At 36.6% G+C, this 25307-nt stretch overlaps 2 protein-coding genes and 2 pseudogenes across 3 annotated transcripts; 1 reads left to right on the forward strand and 3 right to left on the reverse strand.

Moving 5' to 3' along the window:
* Window positions 1–6471: 6471 nt before the first annotated feature.
* On the reverse strand, window positions 6472–9845 carry LOC116117718. 2 transcript variants are annotated; one of them, XM_031403728.1, is made up of 4 exons: window positions 8870–9845; window positions 8706–8777; window positions 8533–8618; window positions 6472–6672 (listed from the first exon to the last, which is right to left on the reverse strand). In XM_031403728.1, exons 1-3 carry the CDS (start codon window positions 9638–9640, stop codon window positions 8613–8615), a joined length of 849 nt encoding a protein of 282 aa, XP_031259588.1. In that variant the 5' UTR covers window positions 9641–9845; the 3' UTR covers window positions 6472–6672; window positions 8533–8612. The 2 variants fall into 2 exon arrangements, with proteins under 2 accessions (XP_031259588.1, XP_031259589.1); XM_031403729.1 differs by lacking the exon at window positions 6472–6672 and adding an exon at window positions 6879–7119.
* Window positions 9846–11482: 1637 nt separating this feature from the next.
* On the forward strand, window positions 11483–13448 carry LOC116117728 (28S ribosomal protein S33, mitochondrial-like). Its single transcript, XM_031403741.1, has 2 exons — window positions 11483–11756; window positions 12698–13448. Exon 2 carries the CDS (start codon window positions 12755–12757, stop codon window positions 13061–13063), a length of 309 nt encoding a protein of 102 aa, XP_031259601.1. The 5' UTR covers window positions 11483–11756; window positions 12698–12754; the 3' UTR covers window positions 13064–13448.
* Window positions 13449–14091: 643 nt separating this feature from the next.
* On the reverse strand, window positions 14092–16069 carry LOC116117666 (annotated as a pseudogene).
* A 2903-nt stretch (window positions 16070–18972) lies between these two features.
* Window positions 18973–22608, reverse strand: LOC116117688 (annotated as a pseudogene).
* Between the last annotated feature and the right edge of the window lie 2699 nt (window positions 22609–25307).

Genomic DNA, 25307 nt, shown 5'->3' on the forward strand with positions numbered 1-25307 from the left:
CACTCAGTCGTCTCAGTCTACTGACCTAGTGTTGTTTAATTTGCCACACGTGTCATTATCAATAAATAAAAAATGTTTTCTCCTTCTAATAATAACTATCTGCGTAGATAATTAGCAGCTGGTTACAGTTGCATGACATTAATTTAGTGGGTATCTTATCAACTTACAATCCAATCTTATCAATTTTTTCCGATAATTTTAATGTGCCAGTTCATCTTGTCTACTGATAATAAATTCCGTCTATTTAATTAGAAAATGACTGATTGTGAATTAACACATCCGAATTCGTGAAATTTTTTTATAAAATTACGCCGTTATCAATCTTTATTATAATTTAATTTATACCTGCTCTATCTAGCCAATAATTTTAGACTTTTATGACAAATTTTTTGCCCCGTGTCAAATGAGCTCATAAATACTCCAAAGATAGTTATTATGTGGGTCACCAAACGTACTAATAGTTATTTGTCGTTGTCTAGTCTTGGATCATGCATGACGATCGACGGGTGACGTTTCAAGGATTTTAATTGCCCTTTGAAGAAGCAGCGCCCACACTAATTACAGTTTCATTAATAAATAAATTTGAAGGCTATACGAATTTGCAAATAGTTAAACAAACATCTTATCAATAATGGTAAATACTTTGTTCTTAGATACTATATTTTCTGAGTCCTGCAGTGCTTTCTTGACAGAATAATTTTCCAGGAAATGTTTCTGAAATAGAACCATCACGTTTGCATATGCAGCACCAAAAGGACAGATTAAATTTATCATAAGACTATTAGTATTTTTGAAACCTCCTTGTGATCTTGATTTCATGTTTATTTCAAAAAACAAACAAGATAGCTGTAGCTGTTGTATGGGCACAACAAAATCAAAACAAAAAAGCCAAAGGAAATTACTTTCGATCTAATCGATAACTATTGATGGCAAGAAATATGAGTGTTTTTAACAGTAGGAAATGACAACACTGAGTCTGGTGGCTTCGATGCTCTCCCAGAGTTGAATTTGTGGTCTTCTTCTAGTAACTGCGGGTTCACACCCCATTAAAATATCTTGGCATATGCATGTTCTACTAATTGGCACATCATTTCTACGGAATTGCGATTAATGTACACAAATCTTGTTAATCTTTAAATTTATTCTGAATTTCTCTTAAGTATACCAACTAGTATGATTAGGGGGCTTCATACTAGTTTGTTATTGTGATTAAACAGGTTTTTATTTGTTAGTGACAGCGTGAATGCGATAAAAGGTTTGTTGCAGAGCCATTATCATATGGGTGAGGGGAGGGGACCTCCACATTTATAGAATTTATGAATGGTAGATATAAGTCACGCTGAGAACGAATGGATTGGAGTCACCTAAGCTGACAAGAATTATTGGTTATTCCCACTGGAGTAAACGACATTTTCCCGCCCAAGGTTTGGTGGACATAGCGGTTCCCACCCCTAGTTTCATAAATTGCAGATTTCCACCCTTTAATTAACACCGTTACTTTTCTTTTAAAATAACCCCCACAGGAGATCCCGACCAAGCCAAAAATCTAGCCTGATTCCGACACCATTGGACCTCCCCAACGCCACCATCAGCATCCCCTATCCTCCTCACCAAAAGCCCTAACTTTTCCACCCGATTGCACCTCGGCGAAATGCCAGAATTTAGTTAGAAAGGGGCAACAAAACGTGAAAACCTAAGGGAGAGATGGCAGCGATCAACAAGCAATTGCAGTCAGTGTTGTTAGGGGTTTTGCTGGGGCGAAGTTGGTGATGCTATTGGTGGTCTTGGGGGTGGTTTTCGGTGTCAAGACCTGCCGAAATTTGGATGAAACATCAACTGACACTAAAAGCGGTGGTCGTCGATTGGGGGGTTCAATTAGGCAGGGAGGTTAAGGGTTTTGATGTGGCGGTTAAGGGGATAGTAACGATGGTGTTGGGAGGGGTCAACTACACTGGAAATAAGCTAGAATGGCCTGAAATCGCTAGTACGGTGAATTTGAGAAGTGAAGAGTTATTTTAAAAAAATTTGGTAAGGTGAATTAAAAAGTGAAGAGTTATTTTAAATTTTTTTATCTTTGAAATGAGTATTTTACCCTTTTAACTATTAGATTAAACCGCTTTATGTTAATTTAAGGGTAAGAATTTATAATTTATGAAATCAGGGGTGATAACTGCTTCAAACCTTGGGTGGGAAAATGTCGTTTACTCTTCCCACTGTAATAAATATAGACATAATATCTTTCACTGTACATGTGCTCATATTACAGGCTCCAATGTACTATTGTCCTTTAAAAGTTTATAACAAATTATAAAATATCAGAAGCAAACATGAAACAACCATCGTAAAGAAATTTGATATAACAAACAACTAAATTAAAAACAAACTGTGTACGTTCATCAACTCTTTGCATCAAAATTTAAAAGGCTGAACTGAAGGATTACTCAAAATTTTGCTCGCAGGCTCGAGCCTTATCGTTTCTTACATTAATGGACACATATTAACAGAAGCCCCTTTTACATATCATCTTGCAAACACCATTGATTTCTCACGACTTATAAGAGTATGCAAACAACCGTGGTTTTCATCTTTCTTTCCTAGTTATTTGAGTGTTTTTGTTGTACCGAAAGAAAATTGATTAATTTAGCTCGTGTGGCCCCTTTCTATTTTGTTAGCTTTTCTGGTTCTATTCCATGTTTTTGGGCTGTTAGTATATGGGGTTTGCTAAGTTGTTCTAAGTTTAGCCCAAGTAAAGAAAAGCCTATTTAAGTGTATCAATTTGTTCTTCTATTTTGCACCAGATTTGGTAAATTCAATTGTTTTATTGCATTAACTTATCGTTTGGCTTAATCCAAGTTATTTACAACAACTGTTCAAACAAAATTCACGCTAGTTTTAAAAGAGGACTTAAAGCTATGTCAAATGATTGAATATATCGTGATTGCAAGTATATATAACAAAATATATACAAAATCATGATGAGAACAGAGAAGCTGGAATAATTTAATAATTTAGATGATAAAAATCGTTAACATCTCAGTATTACAAAACAAACATTCATATACAAAGTAGTGTTGACATTCAAATTAATATGCTTGTAAGAGAGTGAGTAGTAAGAAAATAGTATATAGTTGCAATATTAGTTATCTTATTCCAATGCCTCTCAAGAGATTGTGTTGATAAACACAAAGTAGTGTATTAGTATTATCATACTCCGATCCCACCATTCATGGGTGCTTTTAGCTTATTGATAATGTATTTATAACAAGAATTACTTGAGGTAATCTCTAGGCAAATTTTGTTAAATATCGATCTCTATTTAGTATATTGATATATGGTTGTCCACACAATCACTATATATCTCAAGAAGCAATTCTCCAATACATATATTCATTTTCAGTGGCTAATAAGTATTAATAATATATTTATTTATCCAAATATGAGAAACATCTGGCACTAATTTCGCACAAGTAGAAGTATAATTCTAGTCAAAATTGAACTCTGAGAGTGAAACCCACAAAATAAAGTTGAGGGCATTGTCAGTAATTAAATTAAAATCCATTTACTAGAAAGTAAACAGAAACTTCCCTGGAATATTTTACACCCCTACGAATTGGCTTCACAGCTTCACTTGTATAAATACAAGGTCATGATTAAATTTTCTCTCTGATCACAACCTTTACCCAACTTCTTCATGTGTCGACGGTGAAAATCGCTTCTTCATCAGTCTCTCGTTATCCTATGGTGGTTGACACTTCGGAGAAGAAATCAACGGTTTTCAATGAAAAACCTAAACTTGAGATAAAATTCCATGTGAAGAGCAACAATGGTACAGCTTCGAATGAATTGGATCAAATCGTAGCCAACGCAAAAAGTGATGGAGAAGCTCTAAAAGTTGAGACCTCGGGGAAAGAATCGACGGCGTCAGAAGGTGGACCAAAAATAAAGTCCGATCAGAAACAAATTTTAGCCGTCACAAGAACTAAAAAAGATTTTGAAAAGGTTGAGACTTCGGAGAAGAAATCAAGGGTGAGCAGCCGTGGTGAGAAGAACAAAAAGAAGAAAGTTGCGGACGTAGAGAACCAAACCCTGGCTGCACCCAGTGGAAATTCAAGAGGGAAAGAAAAGCGTAAATTCTGTATTTCGCTAACTGAAGAAGAAATTGAAGCGGATATAATGGCAATGGGTGGATCAAAGCGGCCACGAAGGATCAAGAAGAAACCAAGGAGTGTGCAGAATGTTCTGAACAATCTTTTTCCGGGTTTGCGTTTGAAATATATAACAGCCGATGATTATAAACTTCCTGATACGCCTTAATCGTTGGAGCTAGCGACATTATATATAATCTCATAATTATATATTATATATTATATATGTAAACTCTTGTGCAGTTAACGCAAGTAAGGTTTGCATGTAACAATCAATAGAAAAATTCTTTCTTTCTATTATTAGTCTTATGAGTTTTCAAGTATTTTTTGTAGGATTTGTTGATGGAGAAATCATGTCAAGGCAATATTTATGTATATCTTTGAGAGAGACTGCAAAATGATACTTCTTTATTTGCATTAGTCAACTAAAATTTAATTACCACATCATCAAGAATCTGCCTGTATGTGTTTTGTTTTTCTTCATTATTCCAAGAATTTTTTATAAGTTTCTCTATGACCATCATGGCATCGTTTTTGACATTTTTATGTTTATGTTGTTGGAAAATACATAACAGATAACCCTAAATCCCCTGGAGGGGGTGGCTTACCCCCTATAATTATGTAATCTTCCTTCCCTTAACTCTGACGGTTTGTGGCCTGATGTTAAAACTTTAACCATCTGGGTGGGTTACCAGAGGTCTTGTTGTCCTATTGTCCTGGCTGAATAGTTCTCTCCAAGTTCAGCAAACGGTGGGATATTAATCAATTTGATCCAGACTTTCCAGTCTTTCTGAATGGTTAAGGAGAGTTGTTTCTTAAAAGTAACTACTTTGAAGCATCTTGGGTCCTGGCTGGATAGTTCTCTCCAAGTTCAACAAACAATCAACTTCGTTAATCAATTACTTAATGAATAAAAGTAAAAGAGACGAGACGTACACTCAATTATTATCAAGTTGAATAATTCAATTCAAGAAATCAAGACTAATCAATAATGTAGACCTGGTTAATTAGATATACAAATGGTGATAGCGAGGAAGGTCAAGGTGGCTGCTCTCTTTACTTTACCCTACTAATAGCTTCTACAAGAAGTATCCTCATGCTAAAATCTATAATTCTCTAATCATATTAATCACCACTTCCTTGCAAAAATCTATAATATTTTTGTTGCTGTTGATCAAGGCGAATCAGAAACTCTATAATCTTCTATCGTGATTGATTTCAAGCGCAATCCAGGGAAGAGATTATCAAGTATTCTCTGCACATACTTTGCTCTTTTCTTCTTGCTTCTCCTGAGTCGTTTCGATCCACCTGTTGCTAAAATATCCGCTTCAATCTCCTCCCTACTGAGAGATATCGAGAATCTCCGCTTCTGTTTATCTGCTGATGCAACGCTTTCCTTCCTTGCATCCTCTTTATCTGTTACAATGCTTTGATTTTCTGCCTCCGAAAGCAACTCATTCTTCATCTCGACTTTGGCTCCACTGTTCGATGCGGTTGGTTTCATCGCCGATTTTTCTCCGTCAACTACGTCATCCTTCAAGTTGATTTTTTAAGTACCTCCCTCAACTTTAGATGCTGTTTCCATTGATTTATTATTCGGAGTTTGAACCTCTACCGTCGAATTGGTATTTCTTTCAGTAGGAGAGAGGAACATTTGATTTGCAAGAAGCTCCAGTTCAACCAGAATTTATGAACAAGTTTTAATGGCAAAGTGATTTCAGGAATTTTTGTAGAGGTTTTGATGGCATGGTTAGGTTTTATCTAAACAAATATTTGATCAACGTATTACTTCTCAATAAGTCAATATTGAACGAGGAAGAAGACTCTTCTAGCCTTTTCAAGAGTTGTGAAAGCAGAGGAAGTTATGTTTTTGAAAGAGACCGTACAACTCGGGACTTCTGCGTTACAAACACCTAAAATATAATATCCAATCTTTATTGCTTATTGAGTTATATATTTTTATATATTAAATCCTAAAAGAGATATCGTATTAGACGTTAACCGAGTAATGGCCCACCGCCCACCTTTAGTTGCTGAATTATACGAATCCTGTGGATTTCAAGACAGGATGCATTCAGCAACATTGAGTGCATTTCAAAGTTCCAAGCAACTTCCAACTTTCGAAGACTTTCACTTCATGTAACACTAACACCCCTTTAGGCTGAGTATATAGCCCCACTCTTGTATAGCATATATGCTTTTTATAGCAGAACAAAATATCTAACTTCAGTTTCTTAATGTAACGACGTCTTTGTAATTTAACTCAATGCACTGTATACTGAACACTTCCCTCAGAAAATTAGTCTTATTTGGAAACAACAAGAGTCACCATTTCTCAAAATTCAACTAACAGGAGAATCATCAAAACATTGACCCGTAATGCTGAGAAATGCCCTTGTGGCAGTTCAGCAAAGCAAGACATGTATCAAGCTGTAATATAGGATGTATGGATTACAGCTAGGGGATATGAAATAACAAACTCCACTGAGTCAAAGTTATCTTTCAAACAAAAACTTCTTGCTCGCATCTGCATTTGAAATGATAAAATGCTTAATCATATGCTTCATGCTGAATTATAGAAAGAAATCAGAACTAGATTCATGCCAAAAATGAATATCAGTCAGCGCTAAACTTTACTATTTGATAGATACCAGATGCAACCGGATAAATGAAGCCTGTTGCTAATACAAGTAATAACTATTATGAACAACAACCAGCCACAGACACAGTAGATGACAATATGATATCAGCTGAGAGACTTCATAATGCAATACATCTGAATAGCCAAATCACAAGCCAGGAGAAACATTAAAATTTCTATCTATATCAGCAATATACTGGGAAAGATCCTTCGCCTTGGAAGTTTGAAAAGCCATTTATTCCAGGCCTACAGTATTGTCAAAATCAGCAGCCAATAACTCACGCTTAGACACGCATTATCTACCAAATACATCTTTACATCATTCCAGAATGCCTGCAAGCCAATAATGCACATGCCCAAATAGAACACATTGAAAATCTATTAGAAACATGATACTGAAAATAAATTCTGTTACTTTTTTGCTGTCCCTTGAGAATGAGACTTAAAATACAATGATATCTACTCAAAACAAACTTGAGCAATTATCCAATTTCCCATGCTTCAATAACTCAAACATTTGAAGACAATAGATTATTTGCCTCACACTAACAATGCATACTCCCAGAGTGTGGAGCCATTACAGGAGACACATTGCTATTAATAGACAGTAACACTACGTGCATCTCACATGGTCTTAAAATAAGGAAAGATGAGCGAGACAAAAACAACATCACTATGGAGAATGCCAGATTCCTTAAATTTATCAAGATCTGGAACTAAGCATTCTTGTTCTGTCACATGCAATTCCAGAACCTAAAGATGCAAAGCATATGTGTCAATACCTAACTAAAGCAATTGCACGATATGTGTTGGAAAGCTCACATCTTGATAGAGACAGATGGAAACTCACATCTACTTCCCACGCTCCCTCATACAAGAAAGATAAGCACAACAAAACACTTAAACCATTAAATAATGACACTTGCCTTACTGACCGCTCTGTAAAACACATTTAGAAACCATAACGACACAATGCTAAAAAAAAAACGTGTCAATCACCTAAGTACTTAAATTACACATCATTCATTTATCGAAGGTCAGTCAGACAGATCTTGCCCTAATACAAGGTGACTCATGTCTAGCTCACACTCTTCAAACAGGAGTATAAACCAGACAAAATTACTTGATTATTCACTAAAGACTGGCATGTTCATTGCTCCACTAGAAGTTGATAAACCAACCTTTTTTGCTCCTAAAAGTTCCATTCTTGAAAGAAAGAAAATAGAGAGTGATCACAAGTGTGTATCCTAACTATTAGGGTTGCCCAACACGTTTATATAATTCAGCCTATTCAATCAAACACATCTTGATTAACTGACAATTACTCGTACATTTGTTTTGACTCCATGAAAATGACACTTCCCTTACATTATTCAGAAATCAGTATACTATCAATTTTTACTCCAAATTTGTTTTTATCACATCCGTGAATAACAAGAATGCATCCGATCATTTGAGATACATGATATGTATTTGCTTTGATATTTCAACCTCTTCAACTAAAAGCAAAACAACCTCATGAACTCGCATGTAAGAAATTTCCATTTCATAGAATTGGAAAATGAAGAAGCTTTCATTCAACTGATGATTCATATGTACAACGGCAACTAGTCATGACACAGTTTATGATAAAACCCCTCTGCCGAACTCTGAGCTCCTCACACATTTACCAGACAAAAGGCACAACAACAACATACATATGTTAACCTTTCATCTTTACATTTATAAACTCATAATTCGCTATACCTTCAGCTGAGATCAAAAACTTCTAACTGCAGTCATTCACCTTCAATTTGCCCCAAAACTATAAAACATCAAAGTCCCATCTAACCCTGCAAACAACACATGATATAATCACATCTTTACCCCCGTAAAACTAGCATATAAAGTCAACAAATCAGACGGTCAGAACATAATACCTTGGCAGGACCATCATTAACCCGGTAGGAATCAGGCGTTATGGAGGCCAACCACAAACCCGGAAAAACAAACTGAAGAAAACAACGAAAACACAGAATCAGCACAATTGAAAACCAAAAAAATGTTTTAAAAAACGAATATATAGAACAGAGTCGTGGCTTACATCAAGTTGCCTCTGCACATTCTTCGCTCTCTTCTTAGGTCGCCTGGCGGGCTTGGACCCTGTCAGAATAAGAAAGTCATCTTCAATCTCTTCCTTGGTAAGCGAGATCGAGAACTTTTGCTTCTTTTCTTTCTCTTTCTCTTTCTTTTCTGGAACTTTCGCCTCGGTTGTTACAATATTCCGGTTACGAGTCAATTCAGGGCGAGTGGGTGGCTGAGCTTTGTTATCCGGCACCGCAGCTCCTCCGATCTTTGATGCACCTCCAATCGCATTATTATTAACCTTAGTGATCACTCTTCTCGGCCTTAAGTTCCACGTCTTCGGCACTGATTCTTCGGCGTCTTCAGCAACAGAGGTATGATCCCCTGTATAGGCAACCTCATCAGCAGTTTTACTGTTCTTGGTTCGAATTCTTATGAAAATCTTCGATCTACTACCATCAGATGAAACGGTTGGTTTCTTCTCTGAATTCTCAACCAAATCATCCGATTTCTTCTTGTCCGACTTTTCAATTCCATCAACGATTTTCACACCTTCAAGAAGCTGCTTCGGAGACTCGGACTCACAATCGGCGTCGCTTCGAGGTGATTTATGAGAAGAATCAGAGAGTTTGCGAAAACGATGAGTGTTTGTTTGGTTCATGGCCCATTTTAAGTCAGGTAAAGAAAAGTTATGAAGAGGCTGAGATTTGACTGTTGTTGAAGAAGCCATAGCAACGTCAAGTGGCTGTTCTGGTGTTTCCTTCTTTTTAATGAGAGAATGAAACACCATTGAAGAGTTAAAGGAACTAATAAACTTTCATTAAAATCTTTCTTTTTTAATTGTTTGTTTGAGTTCAAAAACTTCAATGGGAGAAACCCAAAAGGGAAAAAAGGACGAGGAGAATTCAAGAGAGGAGAGAATCAAAACTGAAGAAAATTAGAGAGAGAGAGAGAGAGGTGTTTGTGTTTGTATGTATATGAGAAGAACAAGTCCTGAAACTGGAAAGGCAAACAATAGGTGCAAACATTTTTCCAATATTACCCTTAGATTTTTTATTCATTTCCTTTACGGTTTAAGTTGACGATGGTCGATGGGACTCAATTGTGTACGGGTTCTTTCTCTTACTGTTCTTTTAGGTTGTGTTTAATTAAACGTGGATTTTCTTTCCGCACCATTTTATTGAAGTGGAACACAAAATCTTGCACTCAAATATTATTGCCATTGTCAATGAGAAGACGAGAATCTTCTATTTAATCTTCTATTTTGACTGAGGGTAGAACACTCTTTTTCTTTTACGCTCCTGTTGGGTAAAATTGGGAGTTTGACACGTGTCCATCATGCATTATACCAGATATGAATGTGAATTTGGTGTAACCCAGGACTGGAGACTATGTGGCTCGCATTTATTATAGAGTAAACGACATGTTCCCACCCAAGGTTTTGGGTTTCATAAATTCTATATTTCTAACTCTTAAATCAACATTTTTAGACTAAAAGTTTTAGTGAATTTGGGGTTCTGACACAATATAGAGAATGTTATTACCAAACTACCCTTGACAAATAAATTAATAAATTACATTTTAACCCCCACTTAGTAGAATTAAAAATAATCCATATTATTTTCAAATTTATTTCAGTAACACCCTTAACACAATTTAGAGTGGATTCCAACCAGTATCCTCGCTGGAAATGACTGGAATCACCACCCTTAGCCTATCCTCACAAGCCTCAAGCCGATTAATTGTCCATTTGACCGGATTTTGGCCATTCCAGCAACCATTATGGGTCGTGCGCAAATTCTTTTCAGGCAGATTTGGCCGTTTTTCGGATTCGGCAACCTTCCCCAACACCACCCACAGCACCTTTGTCCATCTACCACCAAAACCTCACCCTTTTCCCCCTGCAAACTCACCCACCATTCGCTAGCCACTACTGGTTTTCTTTCGAACGATGTGCGACTATCCCAAGTCGAATTCCGGCTGATTTCAACAGCCTTAACCCTTCCCACCACCATCCCTGGACTCAACAGCACCCTCTCTCCAAAACCCTTATCGACCACGGTATCCCGTCGTTCGCCGGCTACACACCGGCGATTAATTTCGTTTGATTGTTTTGTTTTGGGTTTTTCTTTTGATTTGTTGATTGATTGTTTGGTTATGTAAGGAAGTTTGATTGTTTGGTTGAGGGTGACAAATCTTGTCGATTTGGATGAGAAATCGAGCAAGGATCCACGGAATACAGCTGGCAATGGTGGTGAGTTGAGAGAGGGTGTTTGTGAGAGAAATTTGAGATGTGGAGAATCATTTTGAAATTTTTATTTTTATTTCAAATTTAATCCAATACAAATGACCACTTGACCTTTTCAACGATATATTAAAAAAATATTCTATTAAATTAAGGATGAAAATCTGAAATTTACCTTTACATGATATATTAAAAAAAAAAATCTATTAAATTAAGGATAGAAATCTGGAATTTATAAAATCAGGATGAAAACTTATAGATTCACGAAACCTTGGGTGGGAACGTGTCGTTTACCCTTCATTATATGACCAAACTGCCTGAGCCAATTTTCGTAATGATGTGTGGTCCAGATGTTGTTTTAGCTAATTCCCATGACCCAATTTACTTTCTTTCTAGCAATAAACAATTTGGACGGTGGTCACCATCTTATTATTTTATAGGGGTTTTTTGGTAAACTTTTTGGAGTTCTTAATAATTTATACCAAAATCTGGGAACCAATAGAATTAATGAATATTTTAGGGCGGGATCTGACAACCCTTTCCTAAACCCTAACGCGATTGCTTGAAATCCTAAAACTCTTCTTCATCACAGACAGATTATTTTCTTTATTTCATCTCCGTTTCCGGCAACGTCTTTTCACGTCACTGTCAGCAGCTATATGTAAGCATTATTTCCGTTTCTTTATTCTTCATCTCTTATTCTTGTTATTTTGTTTTTATTCTCAAAGAAATATGAACAGAAAATTTCCGTTTTGATTTTGAGTTGTTTGATTGATTAGCTGTCCTCGAGTGGATTTGTTTGAATGTTTTCAGAATTTGAGTATCAGTATCTAGATTTGATTACGGACATGGTTGAACTTGAAGTTGTGAAGGGATTTAGTTGGTTCATAAACAGCTAATTCATGGGAGAGGGTTAAATATTCTAAATACGAACAAGTTTATGAATACGATTGATTATGTATATGGGCATATGCTTTTCTTTCTTTTTCTTTTTCTGTACTGCGTTTGTAGTTTGATTTCCATGATCTTAAACAAAGGGATGAAATGTTCCATGGATTTTGAAAAGCGCTATTGTGAATTATATTTCATATGTGCATTTATCAATTTTCTTCTGATCTCTTAATTACTGCCCACTACCTGCTTGCTTGTTGGTTGTGTTTAATTGGAGAACAATCATGCTGTGAATAAGTTGGCATCGTTTGAAAGGACTTGTCCAGTAGAAGATGTCCACCAACAAGTTATTTTATCAATGTCATGACTTTGGGTTAGCTATTCATTCCATACGAAGAAAAAAAATGCGCTTAACTGTTTTCTATTTAGACATTTGTTTTTATACTTTGTTTGAGTAACCAGGCTCTGAAACACATCTTGGGAATAAATCTGCTGATGTATTGGCTTTCCAGGGCTACATCAACAAGTATTCTGTTTGTCGTTCAGAATTTCTACAAAATCAATGTTTATCCATTGAGATGACTGAGTTGATCTAAAATTGTGTTTGCAAATTTGCAAGGGTCTTCATCTGATATGCTACATTGTTGTAAATAATTTTTTCCCTAAAATAGCCTCTAACTTCTCCAAATGTTTCTATCCTTGATCTTGTAGTGGTGGCGGTGTTGAAAAATCCGCTGAAAAAGAACTTCTAAACAAATAGTGGAGAGGATGAGTGGCAATAGTCTTAAGAATGTGTTGGCGGCAGCTGTCATAACAGGGGTGACTGAAGCTAGGGCAAGGATCTTTGGACATGTACTGAACCCAACAGGACAGAGATCTCCCCACAAGCTTTTACGTAAGAAGCTCATCGGCGAGAATGTTTCAAAATGGTACCCACATGACATAAAATGGGATGACCCCCTTCTTATGGCCCGAAAAGAACAAGAGCGCTTATCCAAGCTTCAAATGTTGAAGCGGCGTGGTAAGGGACCACCGAAGAAGGGCCAAGGAAAGCGTGCTGCCAAACGTAACAAGTAGAGATAGTCCCATCCCTTGCCATTTGAATTTGGTTGTAGTTGATGTTTCAGGATATCTTGCTTAATGTTGCATAGTCTCCAAAAACATTTGTAGAAGTTACAAATCTTGATTGGATTGTAGAACTTGGGGAAAGCAATAGTTCTGTATGAGCATCTTATGACCTTGTGAAAGGCTGTTTGTTGGTCATGATGCTTCTTTTTCTTTGACTTTTTTATCCTGGTGAGTAGCAGTGTATGGTTCTATTAGATTGGTTGAAGGCTTTTAAAGTTATGTAATGCTCAATCTATTCATGATTTTGCCTCCCGTTCTGCATCTGGATTGTATTAACCAACTATGCTCTTCTGAGTTTTTAACTGACCTTCGTTCTGGGTGAGGGTAAAAATAATAATTTACAAAAAGAGTCATTTTGATAAGCTTCCAGTGCAATCATGTCCAGGAAAAAACATAAGCATACAGGGTTCTATTGGAGAGGCGGAAGGATTTTAAAAGTTATGTAACGCACCGTCTATTTATGTATTTGCCGCCGGGTCTGCATCTGGATTCATATTAACCCAGCTATTCTTCTGCGATTTGCTTACCTTCATTTGAAGTGAGGGTATAACTTAGATGATATAAAAATTTATAAAAACAGTCACTTTTATAAGCTTCCAGTACAATCATGTCCAGGAACAGCATAAGAAGAAGTTGCCAAGTCCTTTGAAACTACCCAAGGAAGATATGCAGAAAATGGTATATCGGGATATGCACTAGCATTGATTTCGTTTGTATTCTTCATTTAAGAAAAGCCTGTTGGATAAGGGTTCTCACCTGAAATGAGGCACTACAACTTGTATGGTAATTCTCAATCAGTTTGGCTGTAGAAGAAATTATTGGATTATTGATGGGGTCTAATTACAGAAGTAGCCTAACAATCATAGACATTCACGTAATTGAAACAGGAAACCAAAAAGGGGAAAAGGAAAAAAAAAAAAAATTGCATTTCTTCATGAGGGCGCCAATCTATTTCGCTTTTTCTTTTTCTTTTCTCAAACAAAAAGAATTCATCATAAACAAATAGAATCAGATACAAAGTATAAAATGCGGTAATTAGAAGTTGTTCACTACATACAATGGACGCTCATCAAATTGCGCCATGACTTGTAAGCTGGCATTGGAAGCTATATTAAGGCGAAGCGAACTATCGTTTAAAACAAGGATCTGCGAAAAATGGGTAATGCTATTGTCGCATGTCAGATACCAATTTACAGAACTTTCCAAGAAAATTGAATAATAATTTCTGGATGATAAGTAAAATCTCCAGGAAACTGTAGAGTAACTCAGTCATATTTACTGTACTTCATCATTGACAAAAATGCCTTCTACTTCTAGCAATTATTACTGGGTCTTTTGCACAAGAAAGACTCCAACCAATGTTTTGGAGCAGCTGGGTGAATTCCATGAATGAAAGTCATGAAACTCTTGTCACTAGCAGAAAGGATGGTCGAAATGCAGTAACTTTTGGTACACAAACCTTTCTCTGTAAGCCACATGTGGAATCTGTGCCTGGGCTTAATCCTGTACTCCAAGTCAAAACACAAATATCTTGGGTACCTATCAAGGTAATCCAAAGAAGCACCCATGTCCTGGCAGAGGAAGTTCACCTTCTGCTCTGTATATTCTGGACTCATGCTCATAAACCTTGCATCCAATCTTATCATCCTACAGATCTTCGAGAATTCGATTCCACAATGGAGAAGGCAATCAAATCGCTCTTGCAACTCACTACTGGTGCCATGCAAGGTAGCTAATACCTTCATAGTCAAAGCATTTTCTCCATAACCGATTCCATGCAAGAATGTTAACTTCTTCATTGTGTGAAAACAACATTTTTTGAAGATCGGATCCTCTCCAAGAAATCCCTAATTCTTGATTGAAATCTTCGTCAGGATTGCTTAAGGCATAATTCCCTAACAGTTGATGATTTCCATTCCTGATCTTGTCAAGAACCAATTTTGCAGATTTGCTGCCTTCATCACATGAGCAAATTAGCCTTTTATTTCTTCCCAATATATACGGGTACTTTTCAGATATAGATTCGTTTCCTTGGCACTCAATCCAAAATGTCTGAATAATCCCTCCACAGAAATCACTCGTGTCTCCAAATCAAAACTCAGGATCTCTGGGCACTAAGAACAACAAAGCTACATCCCGTTCCTAACTCCAAATCTCAAAAGAACTCCACCTTTTGAGCCAAAACCTCTTCTGAAATATCAACAAATATTCTTTTATTCTCACCCACAATTCACCTAACGTCCCCTTCTCACAACCCAAATCATAAAACACGCGAATCTTCCTACAAATTTCGTACCAAAAATCCACATATCCCTCTACGCAGCTCACTAAATCAAAATCCACAAAAACCCTTTTCAAATCATCACAATTCACCATCCTCAACCACAACACATGAGAAAAGCGAAACACACACCAATCACATGTACATTACTGAACCCATAATCATTTTTAAACCCACAAAGCTTTGACGTTATTTCTTCGCAACTCTTACTAAATCAAAACTTCTTCTTTATACAATCTCCCCAACATATTCCAAGGAAACCCAAAATCCGAAAGCGCACAAGCAGCATTCATACATTCTCATCCTCGAAAAGAAAAAACTTATTAGCAGGCAAAATTTCACTTACTTCACTGTAATGTATCCCAATACTTTCAAAGAAAAACTCAAATTCGTTAATAGGGTGGTACCTGAAGAATCTAACGATGGAATTAGAGAATTAGAAGTTTATAAGGAAAGCCGAGATTTGAAAAGAGATTGAATAGACTGTATAGAGAATTTCGGCTAATATTATCTGCGAAGTGAAAGGTATGGACTTTGTGAGTGGAGATAGTCGTAACTGCTTGTTGCGCTTCTTTGATGGCTCGTTTCTTGTATTTAAATGGGATTCTTGGAAGCCTTGGTAGTGAACTCAAATGGCGGGAAAAGATTGTGTATACAGGCTTAGAGATGCCCATTGATGTAACGAGGTTAGGGTTTTGGCTTTCATTAGATTTTTGGGCTTTTCACACGGAGCGTGTTTCAGACAAGAGCCGTTTCTTTTTCAATTTTCGGAAATAAACAATTATCAATAAGTGCGTATGAAATAATTATCAACCGGTAATCAATAGTAGTCTTGGTGAGACATTTACATTGTCATGCTATTTAAATTAAATTAAAATTTTATTTCGACAGACGACAATTTCCCACCCAACGTTTGACCCAAGTCATTTTTTCAAATTTTTTTCAGTTTAGGTAGGATTTGAATTTAGATTCAAATAAATATATTGAATAAACCATATCACTTAACAGACTGATCTTAACGATTTATGAAATGTATCTTTTTTAAACTTTTTGGATGGAAAAATTGACTTAGGCTTTCTCTTATTTTTTAAAATCTTTTTATATTATTTTATGAATAATGGTTTTTCCTATCCAAATTTTCAAAATACAACTTTTTACCTAAAATTATATTTTGTTAGTAATTTTTATTAAATATAGTGTATATTAACGAAAATACATGTACCTGTAGTGACTCTTATTTTTAATTATATAAATTTAACCTAAGGTATGTTTCTCTCAGGAAAAAAAAAAAAAAAAGTCTCATTACGCCACCTACATTACCTAGGTCGCAGCCTGCTTACGTTTGACTAGTCTAGATTGCAGCCTATGCTCGTTTCGCCTAACCGGCTGTCTGCGATCTGCACCGCAACAAGCCATCTCCACCTTTCCAGCGTATCCACCCCTCTCTACATCCTCCATAACCACCCCTCAAACTGCCATTTCTATGATTCTATCACAACCACAATCAAAACCCACTCCCACCTCATCAAACCCGTTCCCACCTCCCACTTTCACCACTAAGATTCGGGATTGGTTTGGTTTCTCCACAGAAGCCAACAAAATTATCATCTCCCAATTATTCTATACAACTTCATCCTCTATCCCTAACTCCACAATCATCATAATAGAAATAACAATAGGAAATAAATACAAACATAAATCCTAAATGTAGGTAATGTCTATCGATTATTAAATGGAAGTGTGAGAAAGATTTGAGGGTAATATAAAAAGGATAGAATAGAGGGGTTCAGAGGAGAGAACGATGTTGATTTGTGTTGGTGTGGCGGTGATTTGTGTTGATTTTGGATCGTAGTAGTGTGTGAAGCGTGTGGCCTGACAATGAGAAGTGAAGTGGGTGAGTGTCAAGTGCACAGTGGCAAAGTGGGACGAAATGGGGTGGGTTTTCCTAGTATTTTTTTAGGTTTGTTATAAGTTAGAAATACTACATTTACAATTCAATTCCGCAACTTTCTCTTATAATTCTAACATAATAGCAAAGTTGACACTATCACGTCAACTCTACCACACCCAGACACTAAAATGACTTGAACTATCGTTCCTTACGAAGGAACAATCATTCTTTATAAGATATGGTCATATCTTCATAGGAACATCATTCCTTGGAATGATCATACCTTCACAAAGCATAAGAACGACCGTTCCATAAGGAAGAATGATATGATCATACCTTCACAAATCACAAGAACAACCGTTCCATAAGGAGAATGGTCGTTCCTATTGTGAGGAACGACCATTCCTCAATAAGGAATGACCGTTTTATAGATTTAGTCAAAATCATTTTGTGCATTGGGTGTGATGCAACTGATGTGATAATTCCACTTAGTTGCCATGTCAAGTTGTAAAGATGTTTGTAAGAATGAGTTGTGGGCGTTATTACTCTATAAGTTCCAACCCTAAACCTTAAATTTTGATTTTGATGCACAATACTAATTACCATCTGGACCTATATAAGGGACTTTTAACCATTTGCCCTCCTACACAATGAAATTTACTAATGAATCTATACTGTGGATAAATTTTGTATTTTGAAATGTTTTAGTGAGAAGTATCATTAGCTATTATTTGGTGAAAAAATTTGTTTACTCTATATTTATATCTTTGTATTATGGTATTTCATTATTTATCGATTATATATAAGGGTGGTGAAAAAATAGGGTAGAACCGAAACCAACAATATTCGAGGTTTCGGTTTCTACAAAACGAAACGTTATTGTGCACCGGTTCCACCACTGTAGAACTGAAATCAGAACCTAGAACCAGAATCAGAACCAAGACCCAATAGGAATCAGGACTGAACTGTAATTTTTGTAAACTTCAGGTGTATGGTTATTTTTTGGGATGCATTTGTCATTTTTGTGAATAATAGGGGTATAAATTTTCTCAGATATGCACTAGCCTTGGTTTCGTTTGTATTTTTCATTTAGAAAAAACTTTGATAAGGTTCTGTTCTCCCCTGAAAATGAGCCAACACTTGTATGGTAATTCTCCATCAGTTTGGCTGTAGAAGAAATTATGGGATTGTTGATAGGGTCTAATTAGAGAAGTAGCCTAACAATCATAGACATTCACGTAATTAGAACAGAACCCAAAAAGCAAAAGAAAAAAAAAAAAAAATTGCATTTCTTCATGAGAGCGCCAATCTATTTGGCTTTTTCTTTTTCTTTTCTCCAATAAAAGAATTCATCGTAAACAAATAGAATCAAATACCAGTTAAAATGCGGTAATTAAAGTTGCTCAATACATACAATGGACGCTCTCAAATTGCGATATGATTGTAAGCCGCTTTGGAAGCTATATTAAGGCGATGCGAACAACATAGTCTGCAGCTTCAATATCATCTTAGTGTTTAAAACAAGGATCTGCGAAAAATGGGTAATGCTATTGTCGCATGTCAGATACCAATTTCAGAACTTCCAAGAAAATTGAATAATAATTTCTGGATGATAAGTAAAATCTCCAGGAAAACTGTAGAGTAACTCAGTCATATTACTGTACTTCATCATTGAAAAAAATGCCTCTAGCAATTATTACTAGTTCTTTTGCACAAGAAAGACTCCAACCACAGTTTTGGAGCAGCTGGGTGAATTCCATGATGCGAGTTGAAACTCTTTTCACTAGTAGCAACCATGCTCGCAATGAGTAATTTATGGTAGACAAACCTTTATCTGTAGCCACATGTGGAATCTGTACCTGCTTAATCCTGTACTCTAAGTCAAAACACAAAAGTTGGAACAATCAAGGTAATCCAAAGAAGCACCCATGTCCTGGCACAGGAAGTTCACCTTCTGCTCTATAGTTTCTGGACTCTGGTTCATAACCTTTGGAGTCAATCTTATCATCCTCACACCTTCGAGAATTCAATCCCACAATGGAGAAGGCAATCAAATCGCTCTTGCAACTCACTACTGGCCATGCAAGTGAGCTAATGTCTTCATAGTGAAAGCATTTCTCCATAACCAATTCCATGCAAATGTTAACTTCTTCATTGTATGAAGACGAAGTTTTGAAGATGTTCCTCTCCAACCATCCCTAAATTCTTGATCGAAATCTTCGTAGAGTTGCTTAAGCATAATTCCCTAACAGTTGATGATTTCCATTCCTGATCTTGTCAATGAACCAATCTTGAAGATTTCCGCCCTCATCACATGAGGCAAATTAGCCAATTTATTTCTTCCAATATATAGGGTACTTTTCAGATATAGATTTCGTTTCCTTGCACTCAATCCAAAATGTCTGAATATCCCTCCACAGAAATCACTCTTGTCTCCAAACAAAACCAGGATCTCTGGGCACTTAAAAGCAACAAAGCACATCCACGTTCCTTACCCCAAATCTACAAAAGAACTCCACCTTTTGACCAGACCTCTTCTGAATAATCAACAAAATTTCTTTTATTCTCACCCACCAATTCACCTAACGTCCCCTTCTCACAACCCAATCATAAACAAGCGAATCTTCCTACAAATTTCGTACCAAGAATCCACATATCCCTCTGCGCAGCTCACTAAATCAAAACCACAAAAACCCTTTTCAAATCTCACAATTCATCATCCTCAACCAACACCATGAGGAAAAGCGAACCACACCAATCACAGTAACATTACTGAACCCATAATCATTTTTAAACCCACAAAGCCTAGACGTTATTTCTTCGTAACTCTTACTAAAAATTAAAACTTCTTCTTTATACAACCTTCCCAACATATTCCAAGGAAACCCAAAACCCGAAAGTGCACAAAGCACTGAATACACTCCCATCCTCCGAAAAGAAAAACTTATTAGCAGGCAAAAATTTACTTACTCACTGTAATGTATCCCATACTTTCAAAGAAAAACCAAATTCGTTAATAGGTGGTACCTGAGGAACTAACGATGGACTAGAAAAATTAGAAGTTTTATAAGGAACGCCGACATTTGAAATGAGATTGATAGATTGTATAAAGAATTTCGGCTAATGTGATCTGCGTAAGCGAAAGGTATGGACTTGTGTAGTGAGATAGTCGGTAACTGCTGTTGCGCTTCTTCGATGGCTCGTTGCTTGTACTAAATGGGATTCTTGGAAGCTTTGCAGTGAACTCAAATGGCGGGAAAAGATTGTGTACACAGATTTAGAGATGGCATTGTTGTAAGAGGTTAGGGTTTCGGCTTTCATTAGATTTTGGGGCTTTTTACACGGAGGTTAACAACCGTTTTCAGACAAAACTTCTTCTTTCTCCTTTTTATTTCAGAAATAAGCAATTATCAATAAGGGCTATAAGTAAAATTACCAACCGGTAATTCAAGAGTTAGAACTTTGAAGTGTAAATTATGCACTCTGTTGAGACATTTACAATGTCGGGCAATTAAATTAAATTAAAATTATATTTTATAAACTTTTATATTATATTTATTAATTTGTATTATGATATTTCATTATTTATTGGTTTTATAATAGATGAGGTGCGTCGTAGTTAGGTGTGCATACGCTGAGTAGTGGCTGGCTCAAGCTTGGTTCGGTGAGACAAAGTGGGAGCTCGGCTCGACTCGGATCGTTCGTCAAGTTCCGAGCGAGCTCGACTCGAGCTCGTTTGCAGCTTTTTCCCAACAAAACAATGCACAGCTTCTTATTCTTCTTCTTTCATTTGCCCAAAATACCTCTTCTTATCAACGTGGATTACCACTCCAATTTACACCTTCTTCTTCCACAACTCTTTTTCATTCTCTTTCTCTCTTCAACCCAGCTTCAAACTCTCTTGCATTTCGCAGGCCAAAACTTCGTTTCTTAATAATGAGAGAAAAACAAGTACACTGAGATTGGTGGAGTGCTCCATGTTCGCTGCAGTTACTGACCTTGTTTACTTCTTGAGCATTCCCTCCACCGAGGTTCGTTTCAGCTTTTTTGTTTCAGTTTTGAAGCAGTATTTATTGAATATCTATTTTTATCGGATATGGTATGTTCGCAATGGTTGCTAACATTGTTTTTTAAAAGAGGAAAATTTGTTTGATGTGTATTTATTTATTTGAACATAACCGAATTAAGTTATGTATATATATGTTTGAAAATATATAAAAGCTCGAATTTAAAGGAAATATCGTGGAACCAATTAAAAAATGACTAATGATTGTATGTGTCTCGCAGGTTTTACTAATTTTAATTACTATTAAAGATTAATCATCGCTTCTCATATGATATAGAAGAACAGAGTGAAATATATAACAATGATTGCATCAATTCATTCATCTTCGATAAGATTGCAAAACACAAACAGTTAATCAGTACAAGGTTCTGTAATAGATTTTCTAAAAATCAATCTATCCTTCAAATCCAAAATCACACAGACTAAATTTCAACAATTTATAAAGAAAAACAGCAAAGTTAACGAGGAAAATATTCCATATAGTGTTTTATGACATCTAGACCTGCCTTGACAGCAAAACAATTTTATTTTAGGCAGTAGCTGAAAAAACATGTGATATTGTTCAAAGGTCTAAAGAAGCTTTTCTATAAATCACAATATTTAATATATTTTTTCATAATAAGTAAATATTTATGTTGCCATAGAATCAAAATCCATTTTGACGTAATCCTCCTCCTTAACCGCTCCACTTATATCTTTTCCGCCATGTGAGTCTTCCACCAGCCTCCTAATTGCCCTCTTCAATGGCCTTGCTCCATAGGCAGAATCATTCCCTGTTCTCACCAATTCTTCCTTGAATTTTTCTGTCACTTCAAGATTTATTTTTATGCTTTTGCCCTTTGATAAACTCCATTCAGCATTATCTCAACAATTGGTTTTAGCTGACAGCAAGTCAATTTCATAAAAACATCAGTTCATCAAATCTATTCAAGAACTAAGGCTTGAAATTCTTTTTCAACTTCATCTTCACTTCATCATACCCCAAATGCTTTTCTTAGCAATTTATCAGAACCAACATTTGAAGTCATTATTATGAAGTTCTGTTGAGTTCACAGTCTTCCCTTTGCTATCCGTTAAACGACCAGCGTCCAAAACCTGAAGCAATATTCAACACATCAAAATGAGCCTCTCCGCCTCATCAAAGAGAACCACACTGTGAGTTGCTTCCGTACAGCTTCAGTCAGTTGACCACCGTCTCCACAGCCATAGTAACCCGTTGGCGACCCAAGAAACTTTGAAACAGTATGTTTCTCCATATTTTACTCATGTCTATACTGATTAGGGATTTTTCTGACCCAAATATTCAGCTGCTAAAGCATGCACAAGCTAAGTTTTTCCCACGCCAGTAGACCTACAAATAGAAAGTTTGTGTATTAGGTACAAAAAGACAAGAAAAGCCATATAGCCGCAACTAAACTAGAAGCAATTTAAAACTAGTGTTGAAGTCAGAATATTATCCCATTTGAACTGGTCATGGTGTGATAGAATTGCAGTCATCACAGAACACTTTTTTTAAAGAAAAGTCATATAGCCATAAACTAAACTAGAAGCAATTCACAGACTTGTTAAAATTATCAAAATCCCACAAACTCTTCTCTCAGAGGCATTTCATCAACATTAACAGGTTCTCTGCAACTTCAAAAATTAACGCAACATATCACCCAGCTTCAATTTCTAAATACGCAGCAGTCATAAACCCCGATGAGAGGAAACAAAAATTTGTAATCAACTTAAACAAGTTTAAAGAAGAGACTCACGGCAAGAGACAACTTTGGGTGTCAAGAAGCAGGAAAATGAACCTTGTGGCAGGAAAGTGAAGAAGGGAAACGATGGTGGACAGTAGTACTGAAGCTGATCGCTGGTCGTAGTAGCTGAATGAAGGCTGGATGAAGGTTAGACAATGGTGGTCTCAGATCTTGCGCTGTGCTTTTGCGGAGGTGAATACTGAATGTTCTGTTTTTGGCCGAATGAATGACTTGATCAGACTTTGGGCAAATATTAATACAGCTCGATCTCACGGCTCTCCTGCTCGAATGACAACGAGTTCTTCGAACAGCTCGCGAACAGTTCGAATCGAGCCCAAAGCTCGACAGTTTTCACAAGCTTGAAGTTGAGCTCGAACTCATGAACTACTCGTTCCCTGACGAGTCAAGTCCGAGCTCATCACGATTCGAATCCGAGTAGCTCACAAGCTACTCGGTCGACTGCACCCCTAGTCGTAGCCTGTAATTGGGTTTTATAATTAACATTTCATAAAATAAAATTGAAAGGTCAATAAAGTAATTTCATGAGTTGTTATAGCCTAGAATATTCCGGTTGCCAGAAAATGATACCGGATATGCACCAGCACTCTAGCAGTAGTTCATACAGAAAAAAAGGATGCTCATCAATTGCGCTATGTATAAGCCAGCACTGGAAAACATATCAAGGCCAAGCGATCTACGTAGTCTCCAGCTTCAATATCATCTTAGTGTTTAAAACAACGATCTGCGAAAAATGGGTAATGCTACTGTCAGATACCAATTTGCAGAACTGTAGAGTACTCAGTCACATTTACTGTCATCATTGACGAAAATGCTTTCTACTTCTAGCTTTTCACTGGGTCTTTTGCACAAGAAAGACTCCAACCACTGTTTTGGAGCAGCTGGGTGAATTCCATGAATGCGAGTCATGAAACTCTTTTCAGTAGTAGAAAGGATGGTCGCAATGGAGTAATTTTTGGTACACAAACCTTTCTCTGTAAGACACTTGTGGAATCTGTACCTGGGCTTAATCCTGTACTCTAAGTCAAAACACAAATATCTGGGTACCTATCAAGGTAATCCAAAGAAGCACCCATGTCCTGGCAGGGAAGTTCACTCTTCTGCTCCATAGATTCTGGACTCATGCTCATAAACTTTGGATCCAATCTTATCATCCTACAGATCTTCGAGAATTCGATTCCACAATGGAGAAAGCAATCAAATCGCTCTGCAACTCACTACTGGTGCCATGCAAGGTAGCTAATACTCATAGTCAAAGCATTTTCCCATAACCGATTCCATGCAAGAATGTACTTCTTCATTGTGAAAACAATATTTTGAAGATCGGATCCTCTCCAAGAAATCCCTAATTCTTGATTGAAATCTTCGTCAGTTGCTTAAGGCATAATTCCCTAACAGTTGATGATTTCCATTCCTGATCTGGTCAAAGAACCAATTTTGGCATTTGCTGCCTTCATCACATGAGAAATTAGCCATTTTATTTCTTCCCAATATATACGGGTACTTTTCAGATATAGATTTCGTTTCCTTGGCACTCAATCCAAAATGTCTGAATATCCCTCCACAGAAATCACTCGTGTCTCCAAATCAAAACTCAGGATCTCTGGGCACTTAAGAAGCAACAAAGCTACATCCACGTTCCTAACCCCAATCTACAAAAGAACTCCACCTTTTGAGCCAAAACCTCTTCTGAATATCAACAAATTTCTTTTATTCTCACCCCACATTCACCTAACGTCCCCTTCCCAACCCAAATCATAAAACACGCGAATCTTCCTACAAATTTCGTACCAAAAATCCACATATCCCTCTACGCAGCTCACTAAACAAAATCCACAAAAACCCTTTTCAAACATCAACAATTCATCATCCTCAACCAATACACATGAGGAAAAGCGAAACACACACCAATCACAGTATCATTACTGAACCATAATCTTTTAAAACCACAAAGCTTTGACGTTATTTCTTCGCAACTCTTACTAAAAATCAAAACTTCTTCTTTATACAACCTCCCAACTATTCCAAGGAAACCCAAAATCCGAAAGCGCACAAGCAGCATTCAATACTTCTCATCCTCGAAAAGAAAAACTTATTAGCAGGCAAAATTTCACTTACTTCACTGTATGTATCCCAATACTTTCAAAGAAAACTCAAATTCGTTAATAGGGTGGTACCTGAGGAATCTAACG

The sequence above is a fragment of the Pistacia vera genome, unplaced genomic scaffold, assembly GCF_008641045.1.
Source record: "Pistacia vera cultivar Batoury unplaced genomic scaffold, PisVer_v2 Contig820, whole genome shotgun sequence".
Lineage (NCBI taxonomy): Eukaryota > Viridiplantae > Streptophyta > Magnoliopsida > Sapindales > Anacardiaceae > Pistacia > Pistacia vera.